At 46.9% G+C, this 26,988-nt stretch overlaps 1 protein-coding gene across 1 annotated transcript in view; it reads left to right on the plus strand.

Annotated features, from left to right (window-relative positions):
- The window catches only part of LOC119461197 (cyclin-dependent kinase 16-like), a 142,708-nt gene that overhangs the window by 104,311 nt on the left and 11,409 nt on the right, over window positions 1–26,988 (plus strand). Inside the window, 7 exon segments of the mRNA XM_037722417.2 lie at window positions 12,716–12,843; window positions 17,468–17,587; window positions 19,739–19,795; window positions 21,184–21,298; window positions 22,874–22,968; window positions 23,079–23,141; window positions 25,254–25,498. Coding sequence (XP_037578345.1) covers window positions 12,716–12,843; window positions 17,468–17,587; window positions 19,739–19,795; window positions 21,184–21,298; window positions 22,874–22,968; window positions 23,079–23,141; window positions 25,254–25,498 — 823 coding nt within the window.

Genomic DNA, 26,988 nt, shown 5'->3' on the forward strand with positions numbered 1-26,988 from the left:
ATTTGTACGGCTCATGCGCTACGCAGTGCTGGTCATATATAGTGAGCGCATCGTCAAGGCCCATGCAAAAGGGGCACTGTGCGTGTGCATTTTCGCCGAACACTTATCCCACCCACTTCCTATCTCCTCCCCTTTTAACATTCCGGGACATTGTTACTTAAAAGAGACGCTGCAGGAAGAGAGACACGCAAAGAGGGGGAAAAAAAAAGAAAGAAAGAAAATGCAGGTGGTTCGCTTGCTTCGGAGTCGTGCGCGACGAGGAACGCTGTGGAGGAGCCTGCTGAGGCCAGCTTTTGTTTGTTTGTTTGTTGTTTGACACCGTGTTGTTTCCTGGAACGAGAGGGCGGGAGCGACATACCGCCGGAGAACGTTCTCTCGCGTCCGGCCAGGCATGTCCGGCCGCAGGCAACGGAGGCGTCACCGCCCTTCTCACACGTGCGAGCACGAGACCCTCACCTTTTTCTTTTCTTTTCCTCTACTTTACGAACTGTAGTTTAGGAGGTAAAAGTGGCTGCGCTTCGTGGTGCCTAAAGGGCAGGCGTGCAAACGCGGACAAAAGTAGATCGAAAAGAACAACGCGACCAATCAGCTTTGCTCAGCTAACAGTCGTTCTAACGCAGCGCTTCGCTCCTCGTTTCCACCGGTGCATGTTCGCAATTCCCAACTTTTGCGCGTTAGCAGCCATCAGCAAGCGGGTCGCGTCGTGACTAAAACACCGTTGCATCTTCTTTATATATATATATATATATATATATATATATATATATATATTGTGTGTGTGTGTGTGTGTACCCTTCCGTCTCCAGGGTCGATGGAACGCTTCTATTATAGAAGCGGATAAACACGGTTGGCGCGGCCGCGCGCTCCGTGCCCTTTTCCCACGGTCTGTCGCCGCGGTGTCGGCTGTGTGCGCGAACGCTCGAAACCGCCACCTCGAGTGACGCAACCTCGTATGACTCGCTCGCGGCTACAAAGGGGCGCCTCCGCGCGCACAAGTGTCTGGAGTGTGTCACCGTCTCGTAGCATAGTCGTTACTACCGCCGGGAATTAATAGCGCTTCTCGAAGGAGCGAGAGAGAAGGTCAAGGCGTTGTGAAGAAACGCGAGGGTAAGGCGGCGGCCGGCACCCGAGTGTGTTGTCGTCTGCTTCTTTAAAAGAACGTCTGATGCTGCGCTCTATTTAAAAATGGCGTGACTCAGAAGCAAGCGAGCCTCCCTTTTCTTCGACGCGTCGTTTGCCGCGGGCGGAAGAAATGGGCTCCCCGGACACGGTCTCGTGACACTCCGTGTCATGAGTAGTTCCGTGCAGTATAGCGAAAGCTAGAACTGCTGTCCTTTGATACGTAACCAGATGAAAGTGGTAGCCTGTCCATTGTCCGTCGCTGAATCTTCCCGTTCTCGGCGCCGGTTGTTTGGATTTAGCGGCGTGCACGCCAACGGGAGCGGGGGAGTTCCTTCTTATTTCTCCGAGGCACGCAACTTGTTCTCGTTCCTGGCTGTGACTGCACCGAGTTTGTTCGCAGTGTTTGAGTTGACGCACGCACTACTTCCGCTAGCGTTGTACAACCTGTGCCGAGTTGGTATATATAGCCGACACAAAGAGAGCGCGACTGGCTGCGAATAGCGGTCGTGACTGCCTATTGCTACTGACATTATAACCGGAGCTAAGGCGCCACCGAGCCATCTATTGTATTCTTTCGCACCCCCTCCCTCCCCCTCCCTTTCGGAGAGAGGGAGAGGGTAACTGCGGAGGGCATCAACCCTAAGAAATTGGCGGCGGTAGCGGTCTCGTGATGAAAGGCGTTCATAATTCCTTTTTTCTCGCCGTCACCCCCCGTACGCCTCGTCATCTTCCTTCTCTAACGCTGTCTCCATTTCGCCATCATTCCAGGGGGCGCACTGTCTCTCTCTCCTTCATCTTCTTCCTTTCCCCCGCATGGTTCCTTGCCTCTTCTTATTCTGTACAAAGCGCGAACGCGCGGTCCCTTTGTGAAATCAGCCTGGCGCGTCCTCCTCCATTTTATACGCGGTGACTTTTTTGATTTTCCCGCTGTCTCCTGCGTCCGCTGTCACGTGCTTCTTGAGGGAGTCATGCTGCTGGTTGGCGGGGAAAGGGGTGCGTGGAGGGAAGGCCGATCCTGACTGATGTGATTTCTACTGCCACCGTTTCAACTCTTTCTTTGTTTATATCTGTCTTTCTTTCTTTTTACACTGCTACTGATGTCCCTTCATCTCCCTTTCCTCGTTACGTTTTGCCGGTGGTAGTAGGTACTTTCTGTGTCTCCCGCTGATGTAGACGAGGGTGCATGAGTACGAGGGAGCGTGTGATGGATGGCTTCATCCCTTGCTTGTGCCGGGTGACAGCACCTTCTCCTTCTTGTGGGGACCCTGCAGCTAACGTGGCACGTGAATTTTTATCCTCCTCCCACGCCCCCCCCCCCCCCCCCCCCTCGTCGTCGCGCATTTCGGGGGCCCGGAATGAAAGGCGCGCCTTTGCGATGGGATCACTACCTCTTGGCGTTTCGCGGAATCGTATAAGGGCGGTGGTTCTCCACCTAAGCGAAAAAAGAACAGGAAATGAGGACTATAGGCTCGAGTTCGAAAAATGGAGCTCAGCAATGGCTGTCGGCTATGGTTGTTGACAAGTCGCACTTGGAATTGAGCAGAGATTTCGTATTGCAGTTAGCGGACGAGACAAATTATTCGATGAGCCGGTAAACAGTTCGGGAATAACGTAATTTGCGTGGTTCCCGTTAAATTCTGCCTACTAAATCCAATAATATGAACAGGTTTTCAAGCCTTGTATACGTTTGCTCATTACCGATTGCTCATTAAGCCACTGCGTAGACGAAAGGACATAACATAATTGTTAGAACTATAGCCGTAGGACTATTTCGTCTTTATCTACACTTCAGACATCCCTGTCCTGTCTTTCGATCTCTTGAGGCAAAATGATGTGTCCGAAACATGGTATCAGTGAATTCCCTACTGTTTTACCCAAGAGAAGTAGCAAATGATAAGGAACAGTGTAATCTTACGTTGTGGATTGATCAAAAACGTTAGTTCTGATTGCGTGGAGGCAGCATAGATACCGTCACCTGCAACCATTGGCAATGAATTGAGAAATGAAGTGAACATTCTGTTAGAGTCTATACGAAAGCCACAAGTCTCCTAAAACTCCGTACACAACCACCCATTATTCTTGTGTGGAATCGTGGAATGTATGTCATTAAAAAAAATCTACTCGAATATTAATGCTATCAAAGTGTGACCTACGTAACCTCCGTACACAAGCACCCATTACCATTGCGTGGAGTTTATAATAAGATCCTTTCTATTCTTCGTGATGTTATAAGACTGGACGGACGCAAGTGCTGCTAGCCCTCCGTCATTCTATAGCTTGCTCGGTTGCGGTTTTTTTTTTGCGATAGCTATTATATGGACACTTTAAGCGCATTTCTTCCGTCGCCGTGATGTTCCGTATAAAGTCCAAACACGATAACATCGTCACCGAACGCTGTATGTGCGAGTGAAAACTTTTTTTTTTTCGCTTCGAATTTCCAATTTCATAAAGTGAAAACTGAAACACATCTCGCGCCTTTGCTTCCGACGCAAAGCCCGCTCAAGTCTGCGCGAAACTATAATCCCATGTGCTCTGCAATCCGGCGTTCCGTTGGCCTGGACACGTCGATGTTTATTCTGCGTCGGCGAAGACGCTTGTGTACATTTCATTCGAAGTTTGGGGGGATAAAGAAGAAACAAAAAACAGCAAGGCATTTTCGGATGGGGAGTCAGAAGCTCGGCAAACAGAGAACGTCGTGCAAATTAAGCAGCGGCATCGCGTCTCTCCTTCAATTCGCCTAATAGGGTGACACGGCTGAGAAGAAGGGAACAAAGAAGGGGGGGGGGGGGGGGGGGCGTAAAACCTAATCTGCGCGGCACTGGTTTGGCGGTGAACACGATGTCTCCGGGACAGAATCAAGCGCCTGCTTTCATAGATTCAAAGCGAGCAGCGCTAGCAAGCACGGCGATGGACAGACAGATGTAGAGCACGGCCCTGGAGGCAACTGAGGTGGCGACGCGGAAGAAGGGATGCATTTGAGAGGCTGGAGCGATTGTCCTCCGACGAAAGGGAGAGGGGGGGGGGGGGGCTTGCGCCGTGGACAATGAATTCTGGAGGAGAAAGTAATATAGGGAAGAAAGGAGAGATGAGAGAGAGAAAATTCGATGAACGCGTCGTTGAGGTATACGACAGCCAGCCGCAGCAATGACGCGAAAGAAGAGAGGGGGGGGAGGGGGGGAGAAAAAAAAAAAAACATGTCGATTGCGATCCTCTGGGTCGTTGCTATGGCGACGCTGCTGTTGCCCCTGGCAACGCTGACGTCAGGGTGGCGTCGCGCGCTGCTTGAGAAGCAAGGAGAGGGAAGAGAGAGAAAACAAGAGGGCTGGGTTTCTGGCGCGCACGTGAATTCCATTGCTCGCCGCCACAACAACCTGCCGTCTGAAGGGGGGGAAGAGTGGGGCGTGCTTGTGCTTTGTAAAGCGAGCGAATGATTCAGCTGCCGTAATTAAGCGCGTCGGTTGAATGGGCTTCGAGTGGCTTCGTATATATAGCTCGCCTTTTCTATTCTGCACGGGAGTTCGCGAGTGGTGTTGATCGGGCAATAAATACCTCGTTCACCCAAATAGGAGGAATGGTGTTTTTAACGTTTAATTTAGATCGTAGCCTGGAGGCATATTGTTAATCGATCGCTCTATGGGGGGGGGGGGGGGGGGGTATTGTCGCTTGTGCGCGGCGTAACGTCCGGCGTGACTCTTCCCTTGGAACGGCGGGGCGTACCTGCGAATGCGACTTGAAGATAACGTTGACGGGAGGTCGGGTCGCTCCTTTCGTCCCCTCCGTCCCTTTTTGTCTCAGCCAATCAACGCGTGATGTAAGCTGTAGATTTACAGATAATGCTGCACAGGTTACAAATTGCTTTTATGTCGTCGTTCTGGTTTAGAGGTCATTTCTTATTGTGTGAGGCTCTTGGTGGGTATCCTTGTATCGCGATAAATAACTAATGAGAACTGTTATTACATTGTCGTGACGGCGATAAGCCAAACATTTAATATTGCAGATACTGCGTAAATCTAGAGAGCCGCCGCTTCCTTCCCTTCACTCCATGCATATGTATGGTCCAGCGGGTGGGTGCGGTTATGGTTAGCCGACCAAAATAGCGTTATCCCAAACGGCCTTCTCTCTACAGAAAAGAACCAGCAGCAAGAATCGGCCCTGCGCTGTTACCCTCTCCCTTCTTATTTTGCCTACGAAAACCTGAACTAAAGTAATCAGTGATGACGCCAGCAGAAGGCGACCGAGCCGTCAATCAGGCTGACGTCAACTAAACCGCGCGGCGCGTGGCGGAGCTGTTCTGGGCTCGGCAGCCGCATGCGCTGCTATTGCTCTTGCTTATTTTATAGTATACGGCGACGACTATATTACTTGGCGCGTATACAGGATGCGAGCAAAACGTCGGCACGTGGCCGATCCCGATGGGCACTCCATTAGCCGCCTCGCGAGGGAGGAAAAGGCGCTTGAAGTCGCCGCCATGCAACGCCGCGAATCGCATCGCGCCTGATTCAGCAGCAGGTCGTTTATAGCGTTCGTGCTCGCATTTAGGCCTCGCTCGTTTTCGGGCGCCTCGCCGTTTGGAGCGGTGAGGTGGCGGCCTCTTCAAAGGAGTGTGTCCCGAGAAGCGCCTCGTTTTACTATGCCGCGTGTTGCGTTGTTAGAGTTTTCCGTGCTTCTGGAACGCGCGGCGTGTGATGTTCGGGCGTTTCGAGGCGAAAAATATTAGCGGCATGGCCCCAGAGATCAGCGTGCGCCGCCTGATTTCGAAGGCTATGTTCACAGCAACAATAACAAAAGTAAAGATTTATTTACACATAAAACTGCGAGCGAAATGCTTGCGATCGCAAGGCGCCGCTGGCTTATGCGTGTTATTGCTCGTCATTCGCCACTTCGGGTCGCGGTCACGAACTGACGGTGACACGTCAAGAAGATACGTTATAACTTCTTGCTTCTGCCGGGTGCGAAAGAGGACATGCGGGTATACCGTACGTGGAGTCTGTCGCTGGCGAGAAAATATAAAAAATAAAAAAAAAAGTTTCGAATGGGCCCGTACCTTCAGGGTGGTGGAAGAAGACGGGGCGCTGCCAATTTGGCCCTCTTCCGATTCGGCGGAGCACGTAAACCCACGGTGGCGTGTCGACACGTGGCTTCTTTTTTGCTCTCCTCTACGGCACGGCACGCACGTCATCTCTCTCTCTCCCGTCATTCTTACTGGCCATACGTACTCTCTCCGCGCTTCCTTGCTCACTCTCTGTCTCGGGCCTCTCGTCTCAGCGGTGACGCAGGCAGTGCAGTAACTCGCTCGCGCAATGCCGGTGACACAGCGGAAGAGAGAGAGATCCCAGGAGATCCCATTCCCCACCGGTGCTGCAGTGCCGTGGCTTCTTCGCGTCGCCAAAATTCTCTCGACACCTGCTCTCGCACCCGTTTCCTCTCCTGCAGTCGTTTTTACTGCCGCCCAATTTCCCGGTAACCCCTATTTCTGCGTTGCTCTGTTCTCGCTTTTGTGAAATCCCGCAACACCGTCAGCAGCAGCAGCAGCAGTGAACGGCAAAGGACCACGAGGAGAGAAGAGAGACTTCCCGCAGGAGCTCCTCCTGTTCGAGATGGGGATTGCGCGCGCTTCCTTCCTTCCTCGCGGCTGGCCCCCCAGTGGCCCGATTTTTGTCAGGCTTCGCTGACCCGTTGCACCTCCTCTTCTGGATGAGCGAGGCTCTTAAGCCGTATCGACTTTCTTTTCTACGCCGCTGCGCTTTTCTATCTTTCTCTCTCTCTCCGACCTCTCTCCTCCCACACTCGTGTCGGCGTCCAGGGACCCGCGCTTTTTGACGTTACGCCAATTTCGCCAGACCTTCTTCTACGCCTGCCGGCCAATTTCTCTTCTCGTGCTCTTCTCCGCGGCGGCACTGGTGATCTGGAAGCGAACGCATTTTTGCCGCCGCGGATCGGTTGGCCTGGCAACGGCGCGATCCCGCGCTGTGCCGCTTCGTTGCCTTCCAAATGGGCCGCGATTCTACTGCTGCTGCGTCCGCGTCTCCTTCACGCTTGCCCCAACAAAACCGTGCAGTGTGTTACTGAGGCTGTAGCGTCGCGGGCTAAAACCGCGGGACCGAATTGGCGAGTTTTAGCTCGTCTGCATTAATTTTTGGACAATTAATGTGTGCCGAAGTACGAGTTTGTTTTTGCATGCCACCTCCACTAAAAGGGGCCAAAAACTGTCAACTTTCAACCGTGCTTATTTCTAGGAAAACCGATTTTTGCACGCGTTCGAAATGGGAACTTAATAGCACGCTGTGTTACCGTGTGACCCGAGCTATATGTACCCTCTTTAACGTAAAACTAGTTCGTGATATGCCTGAGCCTTGGCTGTCGGAGAATCGTTGGTTGTGATGAGTCTCGCGAGCTCAGGTCTTTGGGAACGCGGCCCGACTACTGTTGCGCAGATTTACTGCGGACATGGTGTGGCGGCAGCGCGAAGTCACTTCCATACACTCTTTGCCACGCTCTTCGAGTCTGGCTGCACTGGCGTGGGCAGTGATGTCTGCTGCTCGGGTGTGTATATTCTCGGCACGTCTATCGACCACTTATGGGTTTTCTCCTATAATGCCCGCCCCATCTTTTAGTTCTTTCCCTCCCTGCGGTGAGTTGACGCACGACACGGGAGCCTTCTGCGGTGTGTCGCGCAGCTTCGTTTTTTTTTGTATAGCGAGCAGCCATTTGAGAGTCATGCGTGTGGCTTCGGTCATCTTGCGCACGCTTTCGTTTATTGTATCCTCGGTCTTCCCGTGTGGGCGCCGCAATCCACCGTAGCGTACCTACGATGTCTTGATTTTCATGCGCATACCGAATTTTCACGCACGAGAAGAATTAGCAAAGAGAGTTGGAGCTTGTCCTTTTTCTGCAGTCGCGCGGGTGAAAGGGGCTTCGGCTTGTCCTACCTTTTGAGGTTGACCGGTTTACCGGAGACGTGGGCGGTCAGTGGCTGCTGCTGGCGGCTCCTCGTGGCGCCGAATTTAACCAGAGAGGAGACGGAACTGTTTTCACGGAACACCTTTAACGCGTTGTAACAGGAAAAATTGTCACGAGATGTCGCGGTCAGCGTTGCCGCTGCCATCCACGGACTACCGGTAACCCGGTAGTCCCGTGAAATTTGGTGCACTTAAGGACGAGCTAAAACTAAGCTTTAGTGCCGTCGCTTTTTAGTCTGCTTGTGAACATATTAGTTAACGGAATACCGGGACCCATCGGGGACAAATGCGCAGCATCGAAGCCCATTCCAGGGGCTTTAGTGACGCTGACGTCATGCAACTATAAATTCTACCAACCTCGGTTTTGCCCATCTGCTAGTGCAAAGATGGTGCAGTGTCACGTAGTGTCTGAAGGCGCTGCCTGCCACGAGGGAAGGATGGGGAAAACTGGCGCGCTCTCGCATTTATAAACAAATTGTTGCACGGAGGCACGCAAACTAATCGTCGAGTCGCTGGTAAAGCCCGTGTTTGAACCTGGCGGGTGTCACCTTGCCCTACTGAATTAAAAAAAAAAAAATAGCTTTCCTCTGCCTTATTCGATTTTGCTGCGTTCTAGTCGCATTTTCTTTCTTTCTTTCTTTCTTTTTTTTATTTTAATTGTTAGCGCAGGACTTGGTGGGCTGCGATTCCCCTCCACGCTTTCACTTCGGCTGAAAATAATGACTTCGCCAAGCGCAGCGACGGCTTCCTTCAAGATCGCTTGCCCGCCGTGCAGTGAGCGTGAGATTTGGCACTTTCAGGTTCAGCCCCTCGGTTTCCCCTCAACGTCTCTCTCAACCGCCTCCGGACTGGCGCAGCATGCGGGCGAAGCCGTCTTTCAAGGGGAACGACGTCGAGGCGGACGGATTTGACGCCCCGTGGGCGTACGCGCGGCCGAGACGAAGAGCGAAGAGCGTTTTCACGGCCTGACACGGCTGCGGTCTCGAAGCGCGCACGGAGCCGGCGGCGCGGCCTTATTTCCTGTTATTGTTTTGCTTATTATACTCGGGAGGCAGGCAGTCGACGAAGCTGCGCTGACCCATTTCGGCGGTTTAAACGCGTTATACTGCGACAGCCGGGAGCCTGTGTAGTTAGCCTAGCTAGCCTGGCTTTTAGTTTGGTTTGGCTGCTGGGTTTGGCTTGGCTGCAGGCGTGGCCCCGGCGGCTGTGGGAAAGGGATTTCCGCGCCTGCTGGCTTGCTTTCTTGCGCGGGGGCGCAGCGCAAGCGTCAGAACCCGAATCTGGAAACGCTGATTATAACGGCATTGCGTGTGGGAAGGGCGGATGTTGCATGGCGTCTATATTTGCGTGGCTATAAAAAGAAAAAAAGAATATGAAGGGGGAGTGAATGTGGATGTGGGACAGCGGGCGGTGATGAAGGACCACTCAACTTGTTGCTCGTACCACTTTTCGCATTTAAGGTGTTGCGTGAAATTGAGGGGTGTCTCTGGTATGTCATCATGAACTGCCAAGGACTGTCAGAAGCTAAGCATGCTTGCTACTTATGCAAAATGTATGACAAGGGAGAAAAAAAAGAGGGACAAAAAAAAAAAAAGGAAGCTGAATTTGAATATACTAATGGTTCTTAGCAAAGCAGGTTGTATTTCTCTCTTCCTTTGCTGATTGGTATTGTTATTGTCGTTTCCAAACACCTGTGCATGCTGTTGTCTAGAAGTACTTCATTTGACCAAGCGGGGCTCTGGCGATTAAAGCTCTCGTTTTTGCTTCTTCGTCATCTGCTAACAACTAGCAGCTAACTCCACCCTGCATTTGTGTAGCGTCATTGCTTTCTAAGGTATGCCGTGTGCCCTAAAATAACTTGGACCCCTTTGATTCAAACACCTCATAAGAACACGCCGTGAGCACTTATGTGATATTTCATGGCACTTATCTCTCTCACCATGAAACTCACTGGTGAAGCAGACCACTAAGTTTGAGCATTCGCTTAATCTGTAGACCATCTAGTGAAAGAGAGACCGAAGACAGGAGAAAAGCATTGGCAGTAGTCGTGAAAGAAACCTTCCTGCTTATAGGCCTTTGGATTTTCTTTTTTTCTCTCGTGTCTCATGACAGTCAGAAAACAATCGGAGGGTGACTGTTTCTCTCAATACGAAGGACACATGCTTTTCATTCTCCACGCTCAGTTGGGGGTTTCCTTATCACCGACTTGTTTGTCCAGTCGGCCTATTTCCTCTTCTGGGTCCTCTAACGCAGACCTCCGCTGAGCGCACATTCCTTCCTTATTGTTGTCTCAGGCCTGCTTCACATTACTTTGGAAAAAATTGGCTGCCACAGTGGTGATTACTTTCATGAAGGTTGCGGGTGAATCGCATGCAAATGAGATTCAACGAGTCGTCCAGCTGTAGCCATGCTTCTTTGCCATTGTCTCTTTTTTGACAAGAATGCAGAGCTGTTTATCCTGACAACTGCCATCGCTCTGTCTTTGTGAGAGTAGAAGCAGGAAATCATGCTCTCCTTGTTCAGGGAGGTGCCTTTGCTTCTTAAAAATGGTGTTTGTGAGTGCACAGATTTATTGCAGCTTTATCTAGTTACACTAAACGGCTTAGGAGTAATGCACCCGACGCACGGCACAAGAGCGACAAGGACACGCATACACACAGCTAACATTTAACGAAGTCTTTTTCTAGGACATCTAACTTTTTACAATGCCTTTTCGACGTCAAAGAACGTCTCCGAAAATGCATTGTTGAACGTTATTGCCATGTGTCTGTGTCTCTTGTGTCTTTTGTATGGTGTACTACACTTAATAAGCCCTTTAGTATGACACACCAGCAAGCGCAGCATGCAAACAGTCACTTTTATTGGTTGTAACATATGTATGTAGATTTGCTTTAATAACAGTTTCTTCAGTGAAAGCCTTGTGGTATTTTTTTAATTTCTGCCCAGACTGACAAGTGCTACGCATTCTATGGATATTTTATGCCGTGAGGTTAGGAATCAGGTTAAAGTTATGGCACACGCATGCTTAGCATAGCATGCTCAGTTACTCCGAGTCAGGTTAGGTCAGACTCTTTTACCACAATGCTGCGAGACAGCTGCGTTGCATCATTGCTTCTTTGTTTTATTGTAATTAGTCAGTCAATAAAATTAATTTGTTACGCATTGCCCTGTAACTGCAAGCAACACTCACTGATATGGGCTTAGTGTTCTGCCAAGTGTCTAATGCCTCACGAAGGCCTGCACATGCTGTTTTGCTACTACGGATAATTGAGGTTACGAGAACACCTTGAGTATTTGCAGAGCTCTCAAAACTGGATTGAACGACTCCCATTTCTCTGGCCAAAGTGCCGCGGCAGATTGCTGCGACCTTGTTTTCGTTAGCGGTGCTCTTGATAATCGTGGAGGAGTTGACTGCGTTTCCTGTGCCTGCAATTGTGTATTATCGGCCGATAGAGTGGTAGACGTAAGCGTAGTGGATATCGTTGCTGGCGCGTCCTTGCAGTGTGTCAGGCTCTGCAGAATGCGGGCCGTTCGGGAATGGCTGCTGTTATGCCGCTTCACTTTATTGTCCTTTGTCATGGATAAGAATGATAAATTAGAATGATAGGAAAGTTATTCTTCTGGAAAGTAGTGTTCTTGTAAGAGAAGTTTGAATTGAATGCTACTATCATGGGGTGTGTGCCATAGAAGATACAATCACATAAAAAGGGAGGTAACTAAAATCTGTGGCTTTTTATTTTTCTGTTGCCTGGTCATTGTATGACAGTTAGGTTGCTTGTTCTACTAGTGACAGTTTCTGAAATAGTAGGATTAGTACTGAATCACTAAAACCTAATTGAGTTGAGTGGTGTTTTGTTTTCATTGTAACATCTTTTTTTTTTTTTGTACCAGTTTGCTTTTCAGCAAAATGTTAGTAATGCAGTAACTACTCATTGTAGCAGCAATGATGTAGTAATTCTAGACTAAATATCCACAGCTTGCTTTTAGTATTGTGCATTGTGCTGAGAATTATTATGGCATGATTTCATTTTCTTATGCATACCATGCCATCCTTTGTGGGGCTGTTCATATAATAATTTGCACACATCATTAGGTTAGCAACTTTGTGCCTGTAACTGAGAATGGTTAATAAGTATGGCAGCAGTATTCACCTACGCCTGTTCTGTGAAAAGAAAGAAACATTATTATCTGCTATATTTTTGATGTGAGACATCCTACCATGATATATATGACAGCTTGCTCTGCATGGCTTACAGGGTTCAGTGCAACATCTGTATGCTGTGAATTATACAGCTTTCTATTTTTCAACTGGTTCTCCTTTCCTTGTTATGGTTAGAAACGAAATGCAGGTGTTCATAATAAATCCTACATTGTATGATTCATTGGGAACATATCTGTTACGAAATACAATCAACTGTCAACATATGTAAATGTACCTTAAAATAAGTTCTGCGGGGGAATCTACACAAGGGCAGGAGTGTTACGCCCAAAACGTTTTCCATTCACCTAACTCTGATAGAATGCTTCTCAAGGGAGTCTTTTTCTTGCATATTCAATTATTGTAGCAACTTGCAGTTTAGAGTGCAACGAAAGAATATTGGAAACTAACACGTTGATGTTTTTCTACTGTGCAGGTGTTGTTCATGAGCATCCCCGGATTGGCTCTGATGGCGAGAGCGAAGAGGCATCCGGTGCTTCGGACGAGGTCATCTCGCCCGTGCGGCTTCGGCCCAAGACCAACAACAACCGCAGGACCAGTCAGGTAAAGTATTTCTTAAATTTTTTATTCATTGATAGCCACACTCCATATCACAAGTTGTTTGCAGCACTCTGGAAGCGGCAAGACTCCTTAGGTAATAGGAAGGCCGTATGCCCCATGAGACGAGTTCATGTACGCCGCATCATCTACTCAGCGGCTGCTGGATTCGCGGTATACGACATGCATGCATGAAGGTCCTACATGTCACGTATCGCTGTAATGTATCATGTACCAAGCAAAAACAAAACTAATTGCATCACTGATCAGACAGTTACGCCCAGAATTGTGTTCCGCTGTGAAAAAATATTGCTTGTGTAAGCCTCGTACTTTCGGCAACGGTGCAAAATACTTGTCAGGTGGAGCATAGGGTCATACTTTTCTCGCATCTGTCATACAGTTCTGTGTGGCCAACTCTCAACGTACATTGCAACCTTGCCTCTTCATTCTGGCAATCAATTTGAAATTTATTGGTTCCTTTACTTCACATTTTTGAACTGGGCCCTGTCTCCTTCGTTTACTAATTTTTTTGTAGTGTGATGTCTTGTCACTGCATTGTGTACCTTAAATTTGTGAGCAGAGCTCAAAACAATTCTTCACCGTCTTGCCGGCTTTGCAGACTTACATTTTCATTTCTGTGTTTGCTGGTGGCTGGACAGTGGTGTGAAGATGTGTTGCCTACAAGAGGCTGTCCAAGTGTTTCCACCTGTTTTATCTGGCTCGGATGGCACTAGAGCACCTAATGCGTAAAACAGCGGTGTGGATTAGAGAAGGGAAATTGGTATAGCCAATATTCTAGCTGAGATTTACAGGAAAAAATGGGAGTTCAGCATAATATGTAAAGTGTAGATCAAAGTGGCTGGTGGTCTGCTAGAGTAGCAGAATTGGGGTGCTAAGTCTGGGGAAACACAGTCAAGGATGGCGGACTACTAGAAGGTGTGATGAGATTAGGAAATTTGCAGGCATGGGACACATTATATGGGTATTTGGAAATGGCAGGGAGAGGCCTTCGTCCTGCAGTGAAGGTAAATAGGCTGGTGATTATGACAATTGTGACCTAACGTTTAATGGCACGTCAAGATCTAGTCTGCACAGATCATTTGAATCGAAGGACAGGGGAAAAAAAAAGGAACATTCCACATAGATATGATTCAGCTGAACGCTAGATGAGGATTCTTACTGCACCCTAGGCAGGACACATTGACCTTGACAGATTTAGAGAAAACTGGCCTTTGCAATACTGTGGCAGTCTCTCTTCATTATTATTGCGATAGCAATTATATGGACACTCCAAGTGGATTTCTGCAGTCGGCGTCGTCGGCAGAGGTTCCAAATGAAGTCCAATGGCGATGAAATCGTCGCCGCGTGCCGTATGCTGTATGTGCGAGTGAAAGCGCGCGAGGGACCTTCGCTTTCATGGGGAGTGAACTGCACGGCGGAGAGCAAACGCAACTTCTTCTGTCACGCGAAAGGCCATGGGGGGACGGGAGGGAGGAGGAGAGGCAACGTTTAGATGCGGCACCAAATGTGTATTTATATGAAAACATTGCGAGGCGAGAAGGTGGTAAAGACTTCCGACGCTGCTTGACGAGTGTCCCGTTCTGATCTCGTCGAAAACCTCCGAGCCGCCACCAGAGGCACTGGCAACAGTTGCCAACGCCATGCGCGTTCGATGCGAACGCGGGCACAACGCCGCCGGCGTCGACAACAGTTCTGCACGTTGCTGGTGCTGCTGCATGTTCAAGTTTATACAGCTGATAAAACTACTATCCTTACTCTGTATAGCTCTTTACTAATTTGCTATTGCAATTGATGCTTCGCCTTTCAGGTGAAACTGCGACATTTTTCACTAGCAAAACATACACGAGAAGCAAGAACTGAGGTGTCAAATCTATGAGCCTTGCTTTGATAACATTTGCTTTTTGCTGTTCCATTCACAGTCATTGTGTTCATTCCTTTGTTGTGGTGACAGTAACAAAAATTTGGTGCAACGCTGGTTGCTCAATAGCCAACCTCCCTCTCTCAGTTCTATAGCTTAATTGAGGAACTTGAGCTCATCATAGCTGCAACTGCCTTTCTCAAAACTCTCAGTGCACAAGTGTTTCTACAGTCTTACTTATCTGAAGGCAACTGCAGCTATGTATTGGATACGTAATTTCTTGCTAACAGAACATTGTGGCTGCTGATGTCCCATGGGAAGTCTCTAACATGGCAGAAGGGCTATGTTTTTATAAAGGTTGGATGGAGCAGTACCAGCCTGCATGGTATATCTTCAGGACATGTTTTATTTCAAAACAGTTGCATCCCCATTCTGTGTTGATGTCCTTCGCAGGCGTTAATGTAATGAGGCCAGCACATTCAGTCCTCGGATAGTGTTTCTGGTGTTGGGTGACTGCTTGACCCTGGCAGCAGTTGTCCAATCTCCACTTACACGGCCCGTTCATCCCTTTCGCTATCACAGCCCATCCAGCAGCTCTGCTCTTTCACTTGGCCCAGCAGAAGAGCCTGAAGTCTGTTACTCGCGTTTCAGTGGCTGTTTTCCTTTCCCATTCATTGTGCTTTCTACTTTTGACCCACTTCATCTTCCTGCTCCGTTTCCGCTTCAGTCTCTTTGAGGTTGACAGCTATGAAAGCGGGCAGCACACCCTTTGCGGAGATAAAATGGCATGATAAAATGTGGATGTGCCAATAGACAAGGCCTCTTTTTGATTTAGCTGGTATCCGCTAGATCTTGGACTACTGGTGTAGCGCAAATAAGACCAGGACACTAGAAGGTCACATGAACATAACAGAGACACAGCTCTACAACAAGGCCGCATGCAACGCTGGTCCCCAGATCCTTGACTCCCTTCCTTATTTCGTTCTTGCAGGCTTCCATTTAATTCATATCAACAAAATTATAAGAAATTCACATAGAATTCTTGTCAAAAGATTCGGAATTCCTATGGAATCATTATTGGATCTGTGGAAGTTGGATGGAAAGCGTGTGGAATTGTTGGGCTGCATATGGAAATGTTTCGACAGGAATGCCAGTGAGGAACGTAGTTTCAAGCGGCACTTGACACAAGAGGTGGGAGCGACAGCACAGGGTGTGCCGCCTTTGTTTTCAGCTGTCTGGATTTGTTAGGGAGGCGGCCCTGCTGTCACTCGGCCTTCAGACACGCACCATGCCTCCATTCACTCTCTCTCATACAATTGTCTGTGCTGTTGTGATTATTACATATTTTATACTTTTTTTTTTCACACTCTGTTCTCTGCTCTAGCCAGGGGGGAGTTGTTCTGTAGGTTGTTTTCGGCAGAATCATTGAAGCGTTTTCAGAAGGACACGCTTGTACTCGCATCAGGGCCTTGGCTCACCATTCAGCTTGCCAGTCGCTACACATTCGGTTAGGTCATGCTCTCATAATTTTGCTTTTGCTGGTGTGGTTGGGGATAGAATGACAGTGGTGATAGTTACTACTTATTGGCTTGAGTGAAGAATGTTAGTACTCCAGTTAACACAAAACAGGCAGTGCTATGACAGCTAAAGAGATTTTTTCCCACTGTTGGCATTTGTGAACAAAAATTCCACTTCCTGTATGGAGGAAACAAACCCGTAATCCTATGTAAAATCTTGTCTCGTACCATTAATGTTGTGAAGTATGACGTAATTATTACAGAGAAGGTGTCATAGATCTGAGCCTATTAATCATCAAAAGCTGAGTGACACCTTTTTGCAGTGAGTAGTCGAAGCACACCTGTCCTGATTGGGACCAAAATTTAACAGGCAAATTGACCGGGCTAGTTGGTGTGATTCCATGGTAACAGGCATAACAGGCACGGTACCAAAACATAGTACATTGCAAGCATATCACACTGCATGCTGTAAGCACGAAGGTGCGCACATAATATGTGATTTGACGTAACCGTATGTCCACAATTAGTAGTTGTAGTAGCATATGAAGTAGTTATTCCATAGAAAGCATCGAAGATCAAGAACTTCTCGGAAAAATGCACGAAATGCGACTTCTGTGGCTGCATTACTTGCGTAGATCCTACTGTATAAACAATATGCAAAGCCAGCAAGTGTGCTTTTCTACACATCTTCTTTGATGCAACCAAGATGGCGGACCTTGGGCTAGAATCATAATTGAGGTATCAACACGCGGGGTCAGTGACATCATTCCTACCACCATCCAGTCCCCGTACCATTCAAGGTTTCAAAACATGTGCCTCAGCTTTAACAGTGCTACTAGCAGGAATGTGGCCATTTTGGTTAGAGAAAGTTAGCTCTGTGGGAAAATCTGCTTATGGACTTTTGCTTATTGTCTATGCCCGATTGTCTGTGTCTGTGAAATATGAAAAGTAGTTAGTAGCAATAAAGAAAAGGCTTCGTAGAAGCAGGTGGAAAACATTGGTGGCATGCAGGTTTATTAAGGAGATTGTTAAGCTTAGCAAATCACTTTTTTGCTTTAACATGTTCAGTCTTTCTCCATGGTTGATAGAGAGTTTTGCCTGAAGCTAGAGTCGGTATTCATTGTTGCCCAATTACTGCCATTCCGTGTGGTCTGATGAGACGAGGGGCTCGCTTCTGTTTTGCACCAAAGATTCAGTGTATCCCTAACACTGCGTTCCCTTGGCATTTTTGCAGTCCGACATCAGCAAGAGGTTGTCACTACCCGCTGATCTGCGGCTTCCCGAGAGCTTCCTCAACAAGCAGCAGCAGGTCCTGGATGGTCCTCTCAGTAGGTCTATCCGAAGACAGTCTCTGGTATGTTTCCATCTCTTACGTTTTTATACTCACAAATAACTTTCTGTGGCAATGAAGGGAAAGCTTCAGGGGCAGAGCCTCTGCAAATGTATTAATGCGCCAAGTAGTTTAGCAGAGTTTGACAGTGCTATCTATTTTGGTCTCTTGGAGCCGAAATTTAATCAGTGAAGCTTACTGCTTGTGATGGTTTCACACAACGCAGAAGAGCAAGCAAAAAATAAAAATAAAATTCAAGCTTTGCACAGAATGGTGTGTCATCTATCCTGTTTTGACAAAAGTGCTGTCTTGAAGTAAGGTGTTTATATTTTCCGTTCCCCAGCTTAACACATTCACTGCAGCAGCACTTTTTCAAAATCTTGATTCATGTGCGTGATGACCCGCGAATGTGTCACTTGTCATATTGCTTTAGTGCATCTTGACCCATCGTTGGGTCACCTGGAAGTTGTGCTCTTTTGAAACTGTTTCACGGAGCAGAAAGATGGTGCCACGACGTGTTATATCAGAAGCAACACGAACTTTTCCTCTCCATTAATTTCTAGCATTGGTGTCACTTGCACACTGCAGAAAAGCCCCTGTGCAGCTGCACAGAGGGAGTAACTGCAATGATTCACCTGTAACTTACATCACAGTGAATGTGTTAGGCATGAATGAGACTGTGGGACTATTTTCAGGAGAGCCATCAAATGTGCGCTTTGCCTCTATAGCTTTCGTTTCATTTACCCTTAAAGTTGTCTGCGAGTACAAATTTTGTTGCTTTGTTAATCACAGCGTACTTTTCATAGCAGTTGCTGTTATAAATTTTTTTTTTTTCATCTGGTGTCCATTCAGTATGGGCCACTAAACTATCATCATCACAGTAGTCGCTTGTGCAGCGCTCACTGGGAAGACAACGAACTTTTGTAATCCATCTTAACTGTGAGCGTTGTTTGGGCGGCTACGATGAACACATGCTTGTTCGCTCAGCTTTCAATCCTTTTTACCGTCAATGACAAGTCGGAGGCTGTAGCAGTGTACTAGTGGGTTCTCCACCCAACATTTGATCCTGCGTAGCCGATATGCGAGTCATTGTGCCATTGTCATAATGTCAACGTAGTCGCACCGTCATTGCCACTCTGCTGTCACAGTGGTGACACATGCCACGAATGTACAGAGGGCTCTTGCACCTGTAGCTACATTTTTCCTGCTTAGCTGCCAAAAAGGTTTCGTTCGTTAAGGTATGGTTATTCCAAACAGTGCAAAGAACTAGAGATGTAGAAACTTGATGCTAATAAGTAAACTGAGATGAGCTTACAAGAAGAATTTAAAGCAAGTGTCATGGCAAAATGTTTTCAGTTCACTATAAAGGCTAATCACATTTAGAGCGCTTCTGGTCAGTAAAGAAGGTCGTAGCCTTTCTTGCATTTCTCTTGAATCTGCCATTTTCCTTGCAAGATTTAGCTGCTCACTGCTATAGCTCTGGCTTGCTTTGCCAGTTTAATTAAAGGGCGCAGATAAGGAACGTTTGACTTGGATTATGTTTGCACTTATACTGAGGTGAATGTTCTTTTAGGCTGGAATTCTTTAACTTCCATTAAAGGCTGGAGTGTCATTAATAGCAGTAATGGAGAAAAAAAGGTTCTCCGTTTCATGAAGTTGACACTGTGCAGTCATTTTAACTACAAGTTGGTGTTGCAGGGCGACAAATTGTTGAAACCAAACTTTGGTTGCTGAGAATTGCGTTAGCATTGCAATATCTTGCAAAAAGATACACTCACTGAAGTATTTCATTTGTAAAAAGTGCCTTTGACACTCTTGCCTGTACTGTGGCAGTGTCAATGAATAGAGACGTCACTACTGCTCTTCCAGTGCGGTGTTCTTTCAAGTATTTTTTGCTGAACTGTTGGTTTTTCGGTAATACTAAACTGACATTTGCCCTACTTGAACCACAGAATCAGTCATTCTTTGACTTAGTTTCTCGGCTAGTAGGTTGAGCTTGTGACCTGTCATTTTTTGCCCTGTTCCTTTGTCGGCGAGATTTCGGTTTTCATTGTCTGCCATAGTCCCTCAGCCAATAGTTCACAAGCAAAGGGAAACCTGTACGTTCAGTGCAATGTACCTGCAACCCACGCAATGACATAATGATGTCCTCTTTACCTTTCTGCGTGCATGCAGTCTGAAATCGGATTTGGAAAGATGGAGACCTACACGAAGCTGGACAAGCTTGGGGAGGTAAGAGCAGCAGGATTCCTTTTACGTTGCATGCATGCCTATGTTTGTGTGTCCCAGCACCTGCCTGCCGTATCTGGCGTGTGCTTTCATTGTAGCCCAAGTCCGTGCATTGCATGTGTGTGCGCTTGTTCTTGCAGCGGCTGTAATACAGTCGAATGCTTCTGCAGGGAAATGACTTCTATAACAAATAATTCATTAAGCCCCAGTCGAATTCCTATCTTTTATATGTAATGTAACAACAAAGACCACTACAACAAATTTGCCTGCACAGCAAAGAAATTTAGGTGTCCCCGAGGGCTGATTTGTTGCTTTACAACGAAAGCCACGTAGCAGTGTCCTCACTGTACTCCGCCGATGGCAAAGTTGCACTCTGCACTAACGCGAACGGCAGCGTATGCCAGCAGCAGCGTGCTTGAAGAGCTTTCTGATACCAGTAGTAGTACTGCTGCACTGCTCTAGGAATCACTCAATTCGTACACTGCTTGTTGTGGTGTAACAGTGGGTACCACGGCTGAGGAATGCGTCGCAGTTTATGACGGGATGTGATCATAACTGACGACTGACAATGTCTTCGAAACCAGCTAAAGCGGAAAGGATGTGAAGGTCAACGACTGCAACAGTGGGACGTATTCTGCGACGATCACTTTGGCGATACTGTCACCCATTGCGTGATATTTAGGGCTGAACCAGCCAATCAGCTCATCCGATTTTGCTTAACCAGCCAATCAGCGTGCGCCTGATCGCGATACTATCGCCAAAAGTGACTGTCACAGAATACATCCCAGTGATGAAGACCCTGTAAGCGAACCAACGATTTGCAGCTTTATCTTGCATAGCTCCTGCATTTCGCCGCGAAGCATGCTGTGAACCACAGTGCAGTAAGGTTGACTACAGTTGCGCATTCTATCTAAGTGTGCGCAAAAGGTTAGCGTCTTAGTTCACCAAGTGTCTCTTGAATTCATGTTAAATAGAGTGTTTGTTGTCGAACGTGCTTTGCCTGCTCTAGTGTGAGCTATACGGTGCGCGACCTTTAAACAAAGTGACCTGTATAACGAAGGATTTCAGAGGTCCAGAGGACTTTGTTATAAAGGCATTTATCTGTGCCTCAAATATTGGGCCTTTGACCAGCTGCTTTGACTGCTCCCTTGTTTGGTGCAAGGTGTAGGGGTAATGGGACTCTAGATGCTCAGGCATACGACGTCGGTAAATCAGATCCTTGTTGAAGTTGTACGATGAAGTTAGGATTGGTTGTCAGTGTGCCTTGTGTCTGCTCTGAGGAATGCGTTTGATTGCACCTCGAGTGTAACTGCACTACGCGCTTGACTGCACTGCACTTTGGTGGTAGGATTGACTTGGAAGTGACACCCAATTTCTTTCTTGTCCTGCAGGGGACCTACGCCATGGTGTTCAAGGGCAAGAGCCGGCTGACGGACAATTTGGTGGCCCTCAAGGAGATTCGGCTAGAGCACGAGGAGGGGGCGCCTTGCACTGCCATTAGAGAAGGTGGGTTAGAGGCTTCAGTTATCACTGTTTCTCACCTTTAGCGAGGTGTGCCAGCCTCTGTTGTATCGTGTGGTAGCTACTGCATCAATAAAAGAACAGATTTACTTCCTTGCTTTTAGGTTAGATGCAAGGTTAAGAGACAAGACAGTGGTGTGGGTTAGAGAGCAATGAGTATAGCCTATGTTGTAGTTGAGAGTAAGAGGAAGAAAAGGAGTTAGACAGGACATGTAATTTGCAAAGCAAATAACCGGCAGTTTATTGGAGTAACAATGGATGTCAAGGGAGAGACGCACTGACAAAGGACAGCAGAGGATTATGCAGTTTCACGAGACTAGGAAATGATAAGGATGATCTTGAGCAAAATGTCAAGTCTAGCAGCGCAGGTTTCAACATCTTTTTTTTTTTAAGTACAAGTGTTTTTTCTGCACTTTCGTTGGCATGCCACAAAAGGTCTTTTTCTTTTGTTGTGTGCAGTTGTGCAAAAAAATGGTTGGTCACTGTGGGGAACTTGTTGCTTAATAAGTCGAGACTTTCCACGTACTGTTGAAATTCATTGCAGTAAAGGTTACAGCTGGCAACAGCCTCTGCCACAGTGGCAACATGGCAATGCTTGCAGTGGAATCTGGTCTTAAGAGTGGTTACTCTTGGTCAGGGCTAATCCTGCTTGTTCAAGAGGGATTCAGTTGAACTAAGTGACTCATTCAAATGTAGGAGTTCAACTTAACCATCAATGTATCATCTTTTTACTGCATTATTCATTGTGAGCTCTTTCATTGGTGAATTTGGTGTCTGGTTTCCAATAGACGATAAACACTTGACATCTCAGTGAAGCAGCACACCCGCATGAGAAAGAAAGTGAGAAATATAAACAGCATGATTACAGTGGACACTGCCAAGTCACTGATTGAAAAAATAAACCAAGCAAGGTAGCCTATCATCAGTGTTTGGGTTGAATGCTTTTGGTAACAACATGCCAAGAGAAAACGGGGTCTTCGTGATCTATGCTTCGCATGTGGTGAAAATAGAAGCAGAAATTCGGGGATGTTGCATGCGTTCTTGGCACAAACCCTTACGCATTCATGGGCTGAATAATTTTGAAAGCTTGTGCTTCGAGGCAGCGAGCCGAGTTGCTGGGCTGTTGTCACGCTGACTGTAACAAATAAGTGGAAGAGAAAGAGCAGTGTATTTGGGCCCGCTAATAGTGTTTTGGGTGGAACTTTAGGAATCTCTCGAGTGGACTGCACCAATGAACTGGTAAACAAGAAGTGTGGAATGAGTAAGTCTCCTGATCACTAATCTATGTGGCAGATATGTTCAGTGGCGGCAGTACAGTTATTTCGTGCTAGACAAAGCACATTACTGTGACATGCTGAACTAGTGATTTGAAATTTATCTTTGTGCAGCTTTATAAATTTTAGTCTTCAAATTGTGTTTTCCACTGTGACTGATTAAACGTTTCGCTGTTATTAAATGATCTCATGATTTGTAGTTTAACCTGGTTAAGAGTCGTCTACAGAGCAGAGCTTGTTCTGCACTGCACACGTCTAATCACTTTTTGTGTTTTTGTCATTGCAGTTTCACTCCTGAAGGACTTGAAGCACAACAACATAGTTACTCTACACGACATAGTTCATACAGAAAAATCTCTCACTCTCGTCTTCGAATACTTGGTGAGTGCTGCTAGACCATACTGCTACAACATATTGTCCATTCTTTCAGAATAACGATGTTGTATGTGCACTGCGCTCCTTTTAAATGTGATCCCATTTCGTCTGTGCAGGAAAAAGACTTGAAGCAGTATATGGATGACTGTGGAAACTTCCTCTCAATGAATACTGTAAAAGTAAGTGCATTATTTACGGATTATATTTATATTGCAAGTGTTGTATGTGCATGTGCAAGTACGTGTCTATTGGTTCCTCACTGTAGTTATGAGCAGTCATTGATGTCGCAACAGTTCTAAACATCCTGTCAGTGCATTGGCCGGTTATGCAACATCAAAATAGTCATGAAACGTGCATATTTGGGCTGGTTAGTTCATGACTTGAGCATGAAAAGCAGCACAGTGAATATAAAATCATAGTGTGCCAACCGCCATCACTGTCCCTTCATGACGTCCTGTTTATTGCACCAGTTTTCCTGCTCAAGTCGTGAAAATAGCGTATTTACTCGTGTAAGGCCCTGGCCTCTTGTAAGGCCCCATCAGCACTTTAGAGCGCAAAAATTCAAAAAAAAAACAAAACATATTCACTAAGCATTATGCATAGTAGCCGCAAGTGCAGCCTGCGAGATTGCACCAGTGTGACATAGCAATATTAGAGACCACGCTCGAATGCAGGTTTAACTTCAGAAAGTCTCTGCTAGATGGCACTAATTACTGGTGTGCAAACGATGGCATCGTTATCACTGTATTCCGCTGGATTGCAGTCACGCAGCATAGATCAAACTTGCCTCAGTGGTAGCGACTGTCTTGAGGTGCATTGTTTAGCAGAATTAACTGCACCATGCCTTCAGGAGCATTAAACGTCTAAGTGCTGTGCACAACTCTAACTCCCTTACAATTCTTGTGTTGCAAAAGGTGCCAAGAATGAGTCTGTCTCGTCTGCGTTTCAGAGCTAAGTGCTTGTATCAAGGGCTTGCCCACTCCGTTTTGACGTACTGGCAAATTCACCCTTTGTTATCAAGCTTCAAAGATTTCCTTCTGCATGCAAGCATTCACAGTGTTGCCAGTGATTTCAGTGCAGCGGACGCGTCTCTAAAATGTACCTGTAGCGGTTTAAGGGTTGCGACACAAGTGAACCGCCATCAGCTCTGAAATGTCTAGCTGACATACGTAGTTCTCATTCAGTATTTTCAGGCACTGATTGCGAGTTTACAAAGCTCGTGTTATATATAAGAATTTGCTGTCCTAATGCGCAATAAAAGAAAATTTAATTTTCTTAATGTTCTTTTCGCCTTTTTGTCAATAAGTGTGTGCGAGGATTTTGAATGTGTGGTGTGCGGTTTTGTTGGAGACTATTATGAGAGCTTCAGGGTGACTGGAATCTCGAAGAATAATGAATGGCATGACGGGCGATAGGCTTTGGGAGAGCGCCAATGATGCAACCTCGTCAAACGATGAGACAAGTGGAAGCGAAGAGGACGACTGAATAGAAGTTTGCAGTCGACCACTAGTGGTTGTGTTATTCTTCACAGCAGCCCGAGCGCAGTTCGAGGGTTTAGTGAGTGGGCATAAGCCTGCCTCTTGTAAGGCCGACATCCAGTAAAAAGAAATCTAGAAAAAAGCGCAGGCCATCCACAAGTTTGTTTCACTGCTTCTGATTCTGCTGGTGTAGCCAGTCTGTGCTCAATAAAGCGGCTTCAAGAAATTATTCGTTGGAAATGTAGCCCCTGATGTCATTCATGGAGTGAAACATTTTAAGTCTCAAGGTATTGGGTTATGATAAGGGCACAAACAGATATTCTTGCACAATACCTTTGGGTGTTGAATCTCTCCACTCAAAATAATGGTGGAGCAAGAACTATGCAGTTCTAACTCAGCTTTTGCTAGATGCCCCTTTGGAACCTGTGCTGTATGTCAGTGTTAACTTGCCAACCTTAGGATTACATGTTTTAGATTGTTGAGATGACTTAAACCTTAAAGATCTCCTCAAGATCTCCTCTGCAGTTTGGACAGATTTCAAATGCTTAGGCCAGTATGAAAGCATCCAGACTCTGGAGTTTTTTTGTTCGCTGGTTCCTGGTGGATGTCTCTTGTAGCCCGTGGCTCATTGTCAAGGAGAAAACGTCCTGGAAACCTGGCCGTCCTCTTCTCATAGAAACGCGCTTCCTTTTTCACATTGTCACTGTTGCTGCGACGGTGACGGTATGAAACAGTAAAAATTACATGTGCATTGTTCTAAGCACCCTTAGACCAGTACTGACATTTCTTGGTGGCTTGTTTTTTTTCTTGCAGTGCTTTCTGTTCCAGCTATTGCGCGGCCTGGCGTACTGTCATGGGCGGCGCATCCTTCACCGGGACCTCAAGCCACAGAACCTGCTCATCAATGAGCGGGGAGAGCTCAAGCTGGCCGACTTTGGCCTGGCGCGAGCCAAGTCGGTGCCCATCAAGACCTTCTCGAACGAGGTGGTCACCCTGTGGTATCGGCCGCCAGATGTCCTCCTGGGCTCCACCGACTACTCCACCTCCATCGACATGTGGTGCGTCCTGGTCACTCACACACTTGCTTGACTGCCCATGGATAAAACTGTGCATTAATCAACAACACAACACTGAAGAGACAAGCACACAATAGTTACCCTACTTGCATGTGACCTCCAAGCTTATCGCTCTTTTGGTGCAGCCTGTATTGGCACAGTAAGAAAAAAAATTGTCGCAGTTTCACCCGAAAGACAAAGCATCAATTGCGATAGCAAATTAGTAGAGAGCTATACGGAGTAAGGATAGTAGTTTTATCAGCTGTATAAACTATGCAGCAGCACCAGCAACGCACCAAACTGTTGTCGACGCCGTCGACGTTTTGCCCGCGTTCGCACCGAACATACAGCGGCGCTCTATGTGCGTTCACTCGCACATGCAGCGTCCGGAGCGCGGCGACGATTTCATCGCCGTTGACGTCATACGGAACCTCACGGCGACGCCGACGGCAGAAATCCGCTTTGGAGTGTCCATATAATTGCTATCGCAATGTATATATATATATATATAAAGATGTGAGGACTACCATCTTTACCTGTAGCCACCAGCTTTAAGACATATCAAGGTTGCATACATCACACTGAAGGCGCCAAGCTGTTTGTGGTCACATATTCAATAAATAAATAAATTTGGACAATGAGAGTGAGAAAAACAGGAGCAGGCATTGCGACTATGCCACAGAGAACTCGGATTTTTCTTTCATCTGATGAATTCATCGCATTTTTACACATCTGTTGTCCATCCCCGGAATCTACATTGTTGCTAATGGCTGAGCATTCATTAGTTTACATTCGCAGACACAGCCTGCATGCCAAGGTGCTTACTTGCCTTACCTTGACTCAAAACTTAGCTGTGTCAGAATGTCCGTTTTAGGTTATCAATAGGGGTGTGCGAATATTCGGAAATTTTGAATACCATCAAATACTGTATTTTGAATATCCTAATTCAATTTGAAGACTAGGCATTGGAAAACTTTCGAATATTCAGTAGAACACAAATATTCGAGCAACTGCAACCAACTGCAATAAACATGCTATTTCCAGGAGTAAGGGTCCAATAGTTCGATCTACAACAGCGATGCCCACTTTATGACTCTGTTAACATCACACATTTAGATAATACGTGTCTAATGTTCCAGCAGATTTTGTTGATGCGGGATTGCAGTTTAGGGACTTTTGTTCTTGAGAGATACGAAATGCATTGGAATCCTATGGGCGGTCCCCAGGGATATGAACATATTTTGTTGTGGCTAGAATTTCATTGTGTTGCGCTTCTGCTATTGCGGGGTTCAACTGTATATCTGTGTCCATTATATTGTGGCAGATCAGGTGACATGATTATATTGTGACATTGGCTTCCAAGTCACTGCGGCGTCATAGGGAATGAAAACGCCGATAATGCCGCTCGGGCAGCTCTTGACGACACACAGGAAGAGGCCATACCGCTCTCACGGTCCGACGCAGCCAGCAGACTTCGAGTGCTTGCACAGGAG

The sequence above is a fragment of the Dermacentor silvarum genome, chromosome 8 (assembly GCF_013339745.2).
Source record: "Dermacentor silvarum isolate Dsil-2018 chromosome 8, BIME_Dsil_1.4, whole genome shotgun sequence".
Classification (NCBI taxonomy): Eukaryota; Metazoa; Arthropoda; class Arachnida; order Ixodida; family Ixodidae; genus Dermacentor; species Dermacentor silvarum.